A 15,056-nucleotide genomic window follows, 5' to 3' on the forward strand; every position below is an offset into this window, starting at 1 on the left:
TCTCTTTGGAAAAAAAGGCAGAGCAACTGTATAGCATAAACAATAGAAAAATCTCTTTGACTAGGCAAACACATGAACGTGAAATGAAGTCAAAGATACACAAAGGTTGACAATGTACAGGTCGGGTCCAGCTCCCTCTGTCTAACTTCTGCCATCCTGGTCCCCTCCGTGGGGATGGCCACGGTGAAGAGTGCGGCATTTTAAGTAGACTGCTTAGTCTAATAACGTGCCCCAGTTGATGTTATGGCCTTATTCTTCACGGATTGCAGGCTGGCCTGCCAGGTTTAGGTCATGCCCAGCAGAGGGAAAACATAAGCTGTGGAATTGGAATATGGAGAGATTTGTGAATTGGATTTGAAAATTATCCTAAATCCAAGTTATTTCTAGCAATAGAAGGAGGTGCTCTCATATAGCAGTACTCTGTTGCTCAGATAATGAATGTCTTTTGTACAAAGAGCCTAAAGTATTTTATAAGAGCCCTCATGTATCCTCATGACATGTGAAATCCCTCTCTGAGTATTGCATAATTGCATGCAACTGCTGTAAGGTCTATAGCACATTGGCCAAAAAGAAAAAAAAGAGTTATGTTAATGTTTGAGTTAACCTCCCCAGCCTCTGTGAAGCCATCAGTGTGGGACACCACAAGCATGTGCTTCTCAGTCACTGAGCCCCCTCGGCCTCCCTCAGTGAAAAACCTCAATGCTGGGTCTTTGGGTGGGGCACACCCAGGCATTTGGCCTGGAGAGTTCCAGCAGGGTGAGCAAGTTGGGTGAGGGTGCGAAAGGGAGTTCCAGGAGTGTACGTGCACCTGTGACTCTGCTGCCCCAGTTGAGGTTGTAGAGCAGGAGTAGCAGCTGGGCAGCAGTGGGCTTTCAGAACTGAAAGCTTGGAGACTGGGTTGATAGCCACAGGCAGTGGGGAGGCTTAGGCTACTGCCCCGCTGTGGCGAGAGGTTGGGCTGGAGCAAGCTGCAGCTCTAGACCCAGGGTACCACAGACGGGCTTTGCCCAATTTTTAAAGGCAAATCTCCCCCAGCAAAAGGGAGGAGGGCTGAGACTGCAGGTGGTCCTCTTTGGTACCTCTGTGTGACTGAGCATCTGACAACAGGTTTCACCTGGTGGGGCAGTTTGGCGGTGGCTTAAAGAGAGATGAGACTGAGTTTAGGAAGAGATAGGGAGAGGAAAGGCAAGGTGGGGGTAGGGTGTCTTCGAGAGAGTTTTTTGACTTCTGTACCATTAGACTCTTGAAATGTGGGTTTCGTGTTCCGCTCTGCAACAGTGTTTTGTTACATTTTATTTTCAGTTTCCCTGATCCTAAGACTCTCCTAGAGGACACGGTAGAAGTTCCGATTCCTTGACCTGTGTCCCAGAGATTCTGTCCCAGTCTGAAGTAGGAGGCATACTGTCTGCTGAATACTGGGGTAGTTTTAACAAGTGTCTAGGTGTTTGTAGGGAACACTATCAGATCAGGGCTGAGACCTTTGTTTTCATTAGTTCTGATGTTCTGCTCTACATTTGTCCTCAGTTGTAAATACAAATGTTGAGAGTATTGGGAGCCTTAACTGAAAGTGGCCCATTTACCAGGTCTGTCCAGAAAGTATCCAGCCATGTAATATGAAGAATAGAGATATTTATCAAAGATACAAGAAACACTATACATAGGGCAATAACGCCTCAGCCCCTTCAAGGTAGGCACTTGGGACCTCACACAGTTCTCCCAGTCGCCATCAGCTGCCACGTCATATTTTCCTGAGTCTCAAGGGTCAGAAAACTCTTCCCTTTCAAAGGTGATTTTAATTTTGGGAAAAGCCAGAAGTTACACAGGCACCATATCTGGGCCATAGGGGGGTTGAGTCACCTGGGCGATTTGATGTTTCCCTAAAAAACTCTGCACAAGACATGATGCATGAGCAGGTGCATTATCATGATGAAGCTGCCAATCACCAGTTACCCATAGCTGTGGCCTTATGAGTAATCTGAATAGTTTCCACAGAAGACTGTTCAAGCTTACCACAAAATTTGATGCAGATTCATTGCTCTACTCACTCATTTTGAATGTGATGTCCCCACAGTGAGCATGCTCACTGAGTGGCTTCTACTAGCCCCACTAACTAGTAGAGTGAAGTCGTCATTTTTCACACATGCACATTCCAGTCTACTCTCCTTGGCTGCCAGGTTACATTGATGTGCAAACTATTCTTGTTATATTAACAATGGCTGGACTTTTTCCAGACAGACCTTGTATGTCAAATTAGAGCTTTATTTTTAAAAAGCATGCATGTTCCTCTTCTGTTTAAATCACTGGAATATTATTAGTTCACAGTGACTATTAAACCATCGATGCTGTTGATCTTTGCACATAGAACTGAGTGGCATTTTATTTGTTCTGTTGGTTCTGCCATTATAACAAATACTCTGATATTTTAAAATTATCCAGAACTTGTGGTAATTGGTAGAAAATATGTTTTATAGTTAAAACTATTATAAGGAGAAAATGGCCATTGTTTCATCATCACAGTCATTTTCACAATTTAAAATGTAAATTAAAAACTTCAGTGGTTGTATTTTTTCTTCTCAGATAGGAACCAAGGCTTTAGCCTCCTCAGCTCACTGGCTGGAGCAAACCATAGCATCGCATCAGCAGACACCTGTCACTCACAGGTAAAGGTTTTTCCTTGATCTTTTCTCCTCTTTGGCTTTAATTTCTCCCAGTAATTATGGATCTTTACACCATTTATCTTTTTTTTCTTTCCATGTAAGAAGTGACAGAATATTAAAAATAGATAAAAGGAGAACCTAAAACAGTCTTCTTGTGCCTCGTATCTATTGCGAGAAGTGTGCTTTGGCATCAGATCAGTGAGCCCTTTCAAGATGTTTGCAGTCTGGGTTGTCTCATGTTTTCTTGCTAGGTTGCTTTTCAAAGAGTGCTAGGGTTTCCTTTAGGCATAAAGTTGCCTCCAGATCTTTAAATATGAAATGAAATCATGGTTCTTTTTCAGTACTTCCCATGTACAAGGCCCTGTACAAATCTGAGGCAGGATCCTTGCCCTCAAGGAGCCTGTTAGACTGATTTCAGCTCTTTGTCCTCCAGGACTTCGAGCCAGATTTACCTTGGTCGGTGTGCTGGAAGCTAGGGCACATAGACTCCTACATTGGCTGTCCGGGCATCTTCTTCATCAGCCTGAGCTGTTTGTGTTAGGGTCATGTTCATTTTCACATTTCAAATAAAACATGGATCTTAAACACAACAAACAATACGTTTTAATAGTCGGTAGCAAAATCATGGCACTTTCTAATTTTTCCTTGAGGAAAAATACTCCCGAGTTAGTGAATTTTTAGCTGTTTCATTTTTTCTTACGTGATGTTCAGCCTTCTTCCATCTCCCCTTGTCTCCAGCTCCTACTACTGCTTCTCTGAAGGCAGCCAGTGGGTGGAAGTGCGAGCCTTCTGGATTTGGTTCTGAAGTAGCCTGCTATTGAATTATTTCTTGTGTGTATTTTCCTCAACAGCAGCCCTGTTTGCCAGCAGCAGATAGGACTGAATCCCTCTTGGACCATCGGGGTGGTGCGGCTAACACAGCAGATGCTCAGGTTGATAGCATTGTGGGTAAGTTGCTCCTTCGGCTGCCAAGAGGCAGCTCTGTGGAACTTGGAGTAGTCAGTGTATCAGGGAATGAATCATCCGGGGTAGATTGACAGGGGGGAAAAATGTGAGCCTTTCAATGGCTGTCAGAAAAAGGAGGGAGAATAAATGCATTACAAGTCCATGGGTATCATTTTTCTCTCTGATTCTCTTAGCAGGATCTTGATTCAGATCATCTTAGTTAGAATAGTTAGAACCAGGCAGTGAAACAGCTTCATATATCTGTATTCCGTAGTTTTTCCATAGTATTGGGTTGGCCAAAAAGTCCATTTAGTTTTTTCTGTAAAATAAAAGACTCATTTTTCATTTTCACGAATAACTTCATTGATTCGGATATGTTGAGTATGTTGGCTACCTCCCACATGGTGGAATGTTGGTTGTTCTCAGTTCATGTCTCAGTTTGATCACTATCAACTTCAACTGGTCTACCCAACCGTGGAGCATCATCCAGTGAGAAATCTCCAGCATGAAACTTTGCGAACTACTTTTGACACATTCGATCAGTCACAGCACCTTCTCCATACACTGCACAAATCTTTATTTGCATTTCAGTTGTGCTTTTTACTTTTCTGGAAGTAACAACTCATAAAATGCAGAAAATGTTGCGTATTTTCTTCCAAACTCAATATTAAAATAGCTGCACAAAAATTCACCCATTTTGATAAGTTTTTTAAATGCACGCTGATATGACAGCTGTCACAATACAATCTAACAAAATTTTTTGAATGAAGTTAAAGACAGCTAAGCACTACTAGAGCCATTATATAGAAAAAGTCAAAAGAACTTTTTGGTCAACCCAGTATTTAACAGTAGTCAAATTGATGATAACAAGAATAATATAACTTTATAATCCCTTTCACATCCTTTTAAAGTTATTTTATAGCCACTTTCTCATTTGATAATGAAGTTAGGTAGAGAAGTTATTTTATGGGAATGACCGTGAGGCCCAGCGTGGTTCAGGAGCCTGCCCGAAGGTACCCAGCAAGGTCCTGAGACAGAGACTGGGGTCCATTCTGTTGCCCCAAAGGCAGAAAGCCCAGGAGCTTAACTGTAAGTGTGTTTTGTCAGGGAGCTGTGACATCTTGGCTCTCTCGTCATGCCACAGAGGGCTCTGGGCAGTAATAAATTTTTAAAAGCACTTTTCCCCTGATAACAAGATAATCCATGCAGAAAACCCAAGGGATTGTTTATAGAAACATATTAAGAAGAAAAAAACCCTTGTAATCTCTTTTCTCTTTAGTTTAAGGTCAGTCTTGTCCTTTCATTTGAATCCTTCCTATAGACTTTTTAAAATTGAGGTGTAATTGACAAACAATATTATATTAGTTTCAGCTGGCTTTTAAACCTGCCAAAGTCCCTTTTATGAAAATAAACCATTAACCACAATGAAGAAGGTAGTTAAGACAAGAACTAAGCTAAGTAATTTGGGAAAACAATTCTGACGGGATATGATAGGGCTAAAAACAAAAAGAACTGATAAAAAGTACTGCACTTTGCTTAATAAACTTGACTTTCATAGGAAAATGGCTTAGGAATTCTAACATTGTATGTATTTACATATATTATGGTTGAAAAATTAAGAAAATACAGTGTAAAGAGAGCTAGATTTTCTCACTGTCAGAGAAGTTACAAATAAGGAAATGGAAGGTTGGGGTGAACCCTCTGGTACTAGACTGAAATTGAAGGTATCAGTATGAACACATGGTTTTTAAAAGCTGTATGTATAGTTAGAGCAATAGAGAAATACAGATGTGTATATGCACCTGTTCGTACATATGTATATTTCCTAGATCTATCCACTCAGGGGGCCTAAAAGCAATAATGGTTCAATAGCAATGGACACACTTAGCCCTTGGGTCTTGGTTTCCAAATACTAATCTCCAAAGAGGTACCAGGACTACTTGGAGAAGTGATGATTCCTGGGCTGGGGCAGAAAAAAGGTGGGATGAACCTCGAGCATCTCCTGGTACCAGAAAGTAAGAAAGTACTCAAAAAGACTGGGGAGCCCTGGCTGGTGTGGCTCAGTGGCCTGAGTGCTGGCCTGCGAACCAAAGGGGTTTCTGGTTTGATTCCCAGTCAGGCCATGTGCCTGGGTTGCAGGCCAGGTCCCTAGTTGGGGGTGCATGAGAGGCAACCACACATTGGTGTTTAACTCCCTCTCTTCCTCCCTCCTTTCCTCTCTCTAAAAATAAATAAAATCTTAAAAAAAAAAAGAATGGGGATATATTGAAAAGGCAGAGGAAACAACCTGAAAAAGCTAAAGCTGAAATAATTTGACCAGCAAAACAAATTAATGCAGCATTAGGTTATATAACCCATAGAATAAAATAAATATTTATGCAAACATACTTCTATAAATAAACAATTGAGTAAACAAAACAATAACTGGGAAAGAAAGGGCTTCTTTTCCTTACAGAAGAATTCCAGTTTGTAAATGTGGAAGGAATGAGGGAAATAGAAATTCACCATTGAGTCACATACCACAGTTCCTGGTAGTTCTTACAGGCCAGATCCACTGATGGGCATTAAAATTAGTAGATGAAAATTTGAGAAGAAATATGATGTTTGCATAGTCTAAAAATATTTCCCTCAAGATATTTATTAAAAGGAGGAAATAGTAACTTCATACCAGAAAACTGGCAGATACTACTTCGAGTGATGACGACCCTCTCACCGGAAGTTAGACCTATCAACGTCCTCTTCCCTCATGTGCACTGAACGGGCACTCGGCTTCCTTCTGTTTTTGCCAAAAGTGAATAACCTTAGTCTCGTAATAAGAAATCATTAGACAGACCCAAATTGAGGGACATTACACAAATAACCGACTGGGACTCTTCAAAAGTGTTTAGTCATAAAAGATGAGGAACTGTCACAAGTGGCAGAAGGCTAAGGAGATTTGACAGCTTGGGCCAGTGTGGATCCCCGAGCAGAGAGGAAAGGCGATGAAATCGGAAGGAAGTCCATGGTTAGTTTATAGCACCGCACTGTTGTTGCCTTCTGGACGTTTGTAATTATAGTGTGGTTATGTAAGATTTAACATTAAGGGAAGGTGGGTGAAGGGCATATAGTATTTTTGTAAGACTAAAATTATTTCAAAAAATGTTTAAGGTTTTATTTATAGAGAGAGGGGAAGGGAGGGAGAAAGAGAGGGACAGAAACATCAGTGTGTGGTTGCCTCTCACGTGGCCCCCACTGGGGACCTAGCTCACAACCCAGGCATGTGCTCTGACTGGACATCGACCCTTTGGTTCGCAGCCCATGCTCAATCCACTGAGCCACACCAGCCAGGGCTCAAATTTTTTTTTTTTAAAAAAAGGCAAAACTAAACCAAAGAAGTAAAAACTTCAACTCCATGTGTTTTCCCTTTCTCTGCTACACTTACTCCATTCCTCACCTCCCATTCACTACGCAATGCACTCCCATCTAACTTTGGCCTTCAGTTCCCACCAACTCAGCTCACCAACAGCCCCCGAACCGCAGAATCTAATAGATGTCTTCCATTTCTCATCCTGGTCTCTTGTCAGTATGTGGTACCATGGATCAATCCCTTTTGAAACAATGTCTTCTCTTGACTCACCCAGCACATCCATAGTTGGATGATTTTCCTACTTCTCTGATTACTCTTTCTTTAGAAGATTACTCTTTTTTACCTAGTCTTTACATATTACCATTTCTCAATGCTCCACTTAAACTCCTCTTCCAAATCTATATTTAAGCATGAAGTGCTTCTGTTTGTGTTCACAGTTCAGTTATCATGTAGACACAGGTAAATCAGAAATTTTTATCTCCAGCCCTGTATGCCAGCTGCCAACATGACATGCCCATTGAGCCAAAGTAAATTTATTACCCAAAGTGCATTTTAACACCAAATTATTTACTTGACATTGTAGATGCAAAGAAGTGTAAGTTGCCATCTTTGTCTTCCAGGAGCTTACAGTCTAATAATGCAGACTTCGGCCTAATGCAATGGTTAGGGTTGTGGGCCTGAGTTCTGGACCACTGTGTTCAAATCATGGCTCTACCACTAGCAATGAGATGACCTTGAGTGTGTTCTCTAGCCTCCATAGGCCTTAGTTTCCCTTCTGTAAAATCGGGTTAACATATCTTTCCTTGCAGCGTGCTGTGGCGAACATGAAACGGAACAGTGTAAGTTAAAGCACTCAGTGTGCAGACACAAAGTAAACGCTCTCACTGTGGGAGCATTTCTTACAGTAACGGTGGGGAGGTGTCAGAACACAAACTCGCACACGCCATGCCAAGGCGGTTCTGTAAACACCAAGTGTGGGACGAATCCAAAGGGAGGAGCCCTGTGAGCTGGCACGGTTAAGGAGGGCATCCCGGAGGTGGTCAGCCTGGAGGGGCAGATGAGTTAAAATTCTGATTAAAAACAAATTTTGATAATGAGGCAACATGCTATGGTGGAAATAGTAAAGGATCTGTAGCAGGAAAACAGGAATTTAAATCCGGTTTACCTCTGGAGAGTTGTGATTTTAAATGAGTTCACTTTTAAATCCAGGTTTCTTCATGTGTAAATTGTGGACAGTGGTATCTGCTCTGATTGTCTTGTATGGTTGTCAGTAGTAGATGTGAAACTACTTGATGTACAGAGAAAAGGGTATAAATTTCAGGCATTTATTGCTGAACCGGTGTACGTTAGTGGGGAGCGTGGCTGAGAGAGTTGGAAACACCTAAGTCTGAATCCAAGTTCACACTTACTAGCTGTGACCTTCAGCAAGTCACTCCAACACAGAGCTCTAGTTTTCTCATCTCTGAAACAGAAACCGTATGCCTTGCCTCATGTCGTAACTGTTCATTTGCGAGGGCACACTAGTAGCCAAACAGGGTCAAGTACCATGAACTGTGAAGCTGGTACGCAGGGCACTCATTCAGCGGTGGCTTTCATCAAAGCCAGGATTGATTGCCTTAGGATTCTGCGTGTTTAGCACATGTATAAATAACGTGTGACAATGTGACGAATCCTTATTTCAGATCCCATGTTAGATCTGGATATTCAAGAATTGGCCAGTCTTACTACGGGAGGAGGAGATTTGGAGAATTTTGAAAGACTGTTTTCAAAGTTAAAGGAAATGAAAGGTAATCGGACCCATTGTGTCTAACATGTTCCCATACTGATACTCCTTGGTTTTACATCATAGGGCTTTATTTTGTAACTGTTGATTAGATTCTATGCTCTGGTCTCAGCTGTCTTGAGAAACTTAGCTATTGGGAGTCTGTGCCATCCTCTGGTGGTAAAAATTTTCTGGGGAAAATTTTCCTCTTCCTTGATTCTCTTTCCTCGTATTTTCCCTTCTTCTCCTGCCTCTGTTTCTTTCAGTGTGTCTGATTAAAATGGAATCAGGGAGGTCCCTCCCAGTTTACTCACCTCATCCCCACCAGGAGAATTTGGAAGACTTAAACTTCCCTGTAGCTGTAATGACCACACCATACACGTCTCTGAAACCCATCTCCCATCTTCTAGTGTTAGGACGTCCAAACACTCCAGAGTCTCCTGTGCTGTTAGACGAATTTCTTAAGATATATTTTCCCCCTAGACAAGGCTGCGACGCTTCCTCACGAGCAGAGAAAGTTGCATGCAGAAAAGGTGAGACATCAGTCAGGTATTTATTGAGTGCCTGCAGAAGGTCCAGTGCTATTAGAATGATGGCACTTACTTATTAATTGTGCATTTTTACTTCCGAAGTGTCTCAGTGTAAACTTTTCATTGGATTTTTAACATAACTAATTGAATATTTATACAATAGTAACTTCGTTGCTGCAGTCAGACCAAGATTTTTCCAATGTCTGTTGAGTGACATAGAACTTTTCATTGAGACGCAGGATGTTTACCTTCCTATCTGTTGGGCTGGAAAACTCTTACGTTGTTTTGTTATTACCAGCACAGTACATGTTCTTGGCAGGAAACATATATTGTTTGTGGTATTCTATTGTATGAATGTGTCATAATTTATCCAGTTCCCCTGTGGACAGTTAGGTCACGTGTGTGCATTTTTTTCTTTTATAAATAGGCTGCGTGTGTCCTCACACATCAACAATTTGCACGACTCTTTGGTATCCTGAGTATAAATCCCTAGAAGTGAAGCTCCTGGGTCAGCGTAGTCCAGGGTTTTGATATATGGTGCCAGAGGGCTGGAGGGCAGGGTGTAGAATTTTAGGTCTTAGTCGGTTCAAAGTATGACATGAAATGAGTTGAAATTTAGCTGTTGGCTAAAATTTGTTGCACGTTTCTCACCACAGGTTGCCAAAGCCTTCTGGATGGCAATTGGGGGAGACAGAGATGAAATTGAAGGCCTTTCATCTGATGAAGAACACTAAATTATTCATACTAGGGTTTGACTAACAAAGTTGCTCCCTCTGCCTGAGATAATGCCCTGTTCAACCCAGTGATATTTTGCTGAACTTTTCATCATCATGCCGGCTGCCTAACTCATTTGTAGCATCCCCTTGATTTTAGTTTTTAGTAGAGGGTTAAGGAGAGAGTTCTCCTCCCTCAGTGTATTATAAGGGAGTGAGAAGTATAGCAACAGTAAGGACTGAGAATTTTTCCGATACACTTTTTTCTAGGAACGGAGGTGGAATAAGAGGCTCAGAGGCCTGTGTGGTTTGCCCCCGTTGAAGAAGAGTACCCCTCAGGCACCCTTAGTCAGCCTTCTAAGTGATGTGCCCGTGTTCACACTCAGTTACTGCAGATGAGGAGCGTGCGCCACCTCTCCTGGGTGGTCTGGATTTTCTGCTTCCAAGGAACTCACTGCTCTGAACTTCGATGCTTTGGGTGAGAAGAAAGGAAGCAGCTGCCAATTTGATTTGTGCTGTAGTATAGGTGGGGCCCTCAGGTTAGTCTCTAGCTGAAAAAAAAATGCTTCTGGGCATTTCAATGAAAATACAATGTCTGAGCTCACATTAGAAAGTCTTGAGAAGCCAGTGTGAATTTCTAGACCACAGTAAATGAGGCAAAGCCTTCCTACTCTGGTAGGCATAAAACAGACCCCTTTATCAAGTTGTTGGGGGGAGGGAGGGGTTGCCTGTGTTAGAGGCAGAGAAACTTAAATCCCTAAATGGGCCACTGAAACAGTACGTGGTCACATACTAAGATTTTAGCATTAGTGTTACGAACAAACTCTTCTTTCTTGAGTTCTCATGAGATGTCAGGTGTGTTGTCACACTTTATACCCTCAAGAGAAGGCAAGTTTCTTCTTCCTTCTCTCCAAAAAACAGATCACTGCCAAAAAAGTGACACTAAGGAGAGAGTGAGATGGGGAAGGATGTGACTTCCCGAGTACCTCCTGTTACTTCCGGGCTGAGTGGGTCAGCCCAGGGGAACTGACCACCAAAGGGAGAGTTTCCAAAGGAGCAGTGGGAAATACAGCAAGTAAGTCATCCCTGGTGTGGCCTCCGCCGCAGCTGTGCGTGGCAGAGCACACCAGAGCTGGACGGTGTGGAACGTGGGCTGAGAACTGCTCTCGGGCTGGTGCGCTCACTAGCAGACACAGGTTCAGACTCCTCTGGGCACATCTTCCAAGCGCCTTGGAACGAGAGGTGGATGGCAGGAGGAAAGGGTGGCTCAAGCGCCAGTCCAGGACGACCACGGGAGAGAAGGTTTCAGTGCTGGGAGCCGTTTCAGGACACTGGGGAGGCTGTCTTGCTTGGTGACTTTTTTTTTAACTATTCTGAAGGATTATTGAGTCTGTAGTGTAACACCATTCCATCACTGTTTGTTTGGGATGGCTCCGTCCACCATTCATTGGGAATATAAGGGAAGTTGGCTCCCTGTTGCAAAATGAAAGGTGGAACACACTTTTCTTAAAACACGAGAGGTTTCAGGTAATACATTAGGATCACATGGTTACAGAAAACAGATCAGAAAAAGCTGTGAACTTGATTCCGTGGATTAAACAAGCCAGCTGATTAAAACGTGATTTGTTTATAAAGTCTGTTCATGTGTGTTACGATTTCGTTGTCATTCAGTAGAGGATGTATGTGAAGGAGCCTTCCTTCACTGGATTAGGCATGTACGCATGGCAGCCCCCTTCTAGCGGAATAAAAGTATCCAGTGGCGTCTACTAAAGACCCAGGTGAAGAAGAGTGATCATGAGCTAATAGTGCAATAAAAGTTAAAATCTATCTAAAGTAATCTCTGTATGTGCTGTCACAAGTTACTATGAACTGTCCATCTTCGATTTAAAATGAGAGACCTGGGTCTCCCTCCCCACCGGCCCCAGTGTTTCTCTATTTGAGTAAAACACTGGCACATTGTGGGCCCTTAATTTTGGTTTGCATTTGTATTTGATAGTTTGATGAATATGATCACAAAGTTTGAAGGTCCATGAGTGTTGGCAGGTAGGGGAGAGACAAGAATAAACTTCATTCCTTGAGAAAATCATGTGTTATGTAATAATTTTAGAGTGATGAAGACATAGATATTTTTATAACTTTAAAATATGTTATCCTGCCAGAGTATGAGGAGATTGACAGAACTGATTTGCTTGCTCTCTATTTATAGAACTTGGCCACATCTAACTCAGAGAAGCTGGAGGTTCAGGGAAGCTAGACTTAGGTGGCTGAGTAATATGGAATGCGATTCAAGGACCATGGAGCATATAAGGCCATGACTGCAACTGCTCATCACACACGAAACGTGATAGACAGTCAACGTGAAGTTCCTGTTGTGGAGAGGTGGGGATAAACGTGTTCGCCGTGGCTGATGTCGGATGCCCTCAACCTTGGACCAGTCTCGACAGTGACCACAGACACAGAGCGTGCACGTGGAGTGCCCCTGGCCTGCCTTGGCCGGCCGTGGAAAAACAGTCTTAGAAGAATCACTGTCTAAGGGTAAGATGAGAGCTCCAGGAACTATTCTGAGCTTGAGTGTTTGCTGATGCAAAGCTAAATTTAGCAAACACGTGTCTAGTGTGGTCAGAGGTCCTGATTCATTGAACTCTCTGATTGATGGAGACAGAGTTCCAGAGAGTGCTGTAATGAGTTAGAGTTGCCTTTCACCGCTCTCCCCCCAACATTTAAAAATAGATTCAGACAATTCAGCTACAGCATTCTGTCATTAGATATTAAATTTTATTAAAGGAGTGTAGGTAGGGAAAATGTAAAAAAGTCAAGTGTACGCGCCTTAGTACAGGATTGGCTTGAAAGCAACACTCTTAACTTCCCCATAATTTGTATGTTTCATAAAAGTAGCATGTTGACTGTGCTGGGCAAAGTAGTTTTGATTTAGATTCTGGGTTTAGTTTAGTGCTCCATGCTCACACCTTCGGCATGTAATGTCTGGTGGAAAGGGCCTTAGAAAGTCTCTAAGTTTTATATTTTGGGCAATTCCTGGGTGCCTGTTACTCAGTATGTGTGTTACAGTTGCTCTAGCAGAAGCGGCTTGCCCGTAAGTGATAGAGGTAACAGCGACAGTGCGGGCCTTTTGCTGGAACCCCACTGAGTCGCATGGTAGTCCTTACACTTCTACTTTGTTTCCGGTTGGAAAGTACGGATTCAAAACCTGGACTTAATAGCTATTACTGCATCTTTGGAACACAAGTTTGGCAAGAAAAAAACCTTTTTTTCTCTAGACCTCTTTAGTGTACATGTGGATGGACTCAAATACTCTATTCCCATAACTACAGATTCGGGAGGCACAAAAGTCCCCTGCAGCAGTTCATGACCCGCCTGCCTGGTTCCCTCCTGTAAAGAGCGGACAGTCATTGTCTCTCCCCTTTCCCTTATCAATCAGGCGGCTTTAATGCTACAAAATCTCGGGCTCAGTGAGGCCTGGGGTGGGAACGGGATGAAAATGGCAGCATAATTTCAGAGAGAAAGAGTCCCTTGGTTTGAGCCCAGGGGCTTGGTCTGCAGCAATTCTGCTGCTCCGGGAAATTCTCAGGAAGTTGTAAGTGGAGAAGGTAGAGGCCTCAAAGGTGATGAAAAGCAACTAACCTGTTTCTTTAACCTGCTGGAGCAAGGATCCAGGGTCCAGCCAACAATGGCCGGGGACTGTCTTGGTGCCAGGCTGTGCCGGTTGCAGCAGAGGCTGCACACCTGGCAAGGACGTGGCATCTCTGCTCTAGGAGCTCTGGCTTAGGTGGGAGGAGGGGACAAGGAAGGTAAAGGCATGAAAGATAGGTAGTGGGCAGAATGCAAAGGGTGCCCTGAGCAGCCCTAACTGCCGTGAAAAGGAAAGCAGAGTGGGTTGAGAGGAGCATAACATGCACCTTGGAGCAGCAGTGCTCAAATGTGAACCCACATTAGAATCACCTGCAGGGCCCCACCCCAGTTTCTGATTCGGTAGATCCAGGGCAAGGGCCTCAGAATGTGTGTTTCTCATGTCCCAGGTGATACTGATCTTGCTGGCCAGTGACCACACTTTGAGACCCATAGACTTAATTGAGCTGGAAGGATAAGAATTGGGGCAGACAGGTGGAGGTAGGAAAGTTTGTAGTGGAAGTTAGGACACGAACAAAGGTACGGAGATAAGGCAAGGGTTCCGTGGGGGAAACCCCAGCAGTCGGAGGAGTGGTGGCAGGTAAGGACGAAATGATGATGGAGACAGCCTTGAAATCCTACTTTGTGGCACCTGTGCTTACTCTGCAAGTTGAAGAGCCAAGAGGTTGGAGCAGAAAAGACATCTAAACCATAATTACCGTCCAAGGAAGTCTGGCAGTAGTGTCAGGCAGTGCTAATTGCCTGGAGAGCTGTGTTGAGAAGGATTCTGAGGCTGAGAATGGATGCCCTATGAGTAGTGGGTTTACTGTGGATAGAGAAACAGAATGGTGGTCATTTTGTCCCACATTTGCTATCCCTGGACTAGAGGGGGACAGATGAAGAGAATACTGGGCTAGCTATGATAAAAGGTAATCAGGAACTGTATTTTGGTCATATTCCTTCAGCTATGTCTACAGACTCACTTTAGAACAGCACAGTGGAAATGGATGCAAAAGATATTGCTGAGGTAGAATTTACTAGATATGGGCTCTGATTCATTTATTTAACAAAAATGTGTGCCAGCCAAAAAATAAGTTGGAGGAATAAGACACAAACTCTGCTCTGAAGGAACCTGCAAGCAAAAGAAAGAAACTTGCAGCCGAGAGGAGGAGACGGTCATAGGTAACACACAGTTGAGAATGTGGTGGTGGATTCACAGAGGGCCTCCTGGAGATGTCCGAAGTCGAAGTGTTTGTGAAAGTTAGCCAGATGAGCTGGTGGTGCATGTCAGAAAGGCGGGGGCAGGGGCTGTGCACTGGGGAAGCGGAGCAGTGTTCCAAGCAGAGTCTAAAGAACATGTTATTTGTTTGCAGGGTGTAAGGCAGCCAGCTGTGAGAGCTAAATAGGGGCCACATGCTAAAGGTCCAGGGGTCCATGTTAAAGGCCTTAGAGTCTGTGCAGTGGCCGGGTGTGGGGGGG

The 15,056-nt window shown here is 43.4% G+C and overlaps 1 protein-coding gene across 5 annotated transcripts in view; it reads left to right on the forward strand.

Annotated features, from left to right (window-relative positions):
• AAGAB (alpha and gamma adaptin binding protein) overlaps nt 1-15,056 on the forward strand; it is a 61,739-nt gene that overhangs the window by 37,764 nt on the left and 8,919 nt on the right. For 2 of the 5 annotated variants that reach the window (XM_037155788.2, XM_037155786.2), the window contains exons 6-10: nt 2,578-2,660; nt 3,509-3,605; nt 8,631-8,735; nt 9,121-9,243; nt 9,897-11,790. In XM_037155788.2, the coding sequence (XP_037011683.1) occupies nt 2,578-2,660; nt 3,509-3,605; nt 8,631-8,735; nt 9,121-9,243; nt 9,897-9,940 (452 nt within the window). In that variant the 3' untranslated portion in view covers nt 9,941-11,790. Of the gene's footprint in view, nt 1-2,577; nt 2,661-3,508; nt 3,606-8,630; nt 8,736-9,120; nt 9,244-9,896; nt 11,791-12,159; nt 12,489-15,056 lie in introns of those variants that run through there. The other 3 variants (XR_008392453.1, XM_037155789.2, XM_037155787.2) reach the window with 3 other exon arrangements.

Source organism: Artibeus jamaicensis, unplaced genomic scaffold (assembly GCF_021234435.1).
Source record: "Artibeus jamaicensis isolate MK-2021 breed Jamaican fruit bat unplaced genomic scaffold, CSHL_Jam_final contig_548, whole genome shotgun sequence".
Taxonomy (NCBI): Eukaryota; Metazoa; Chordata; class Mammalia; order Chiroptera; family Phyllostomidae; genus Artibeus; species Artibeus jamaicensis.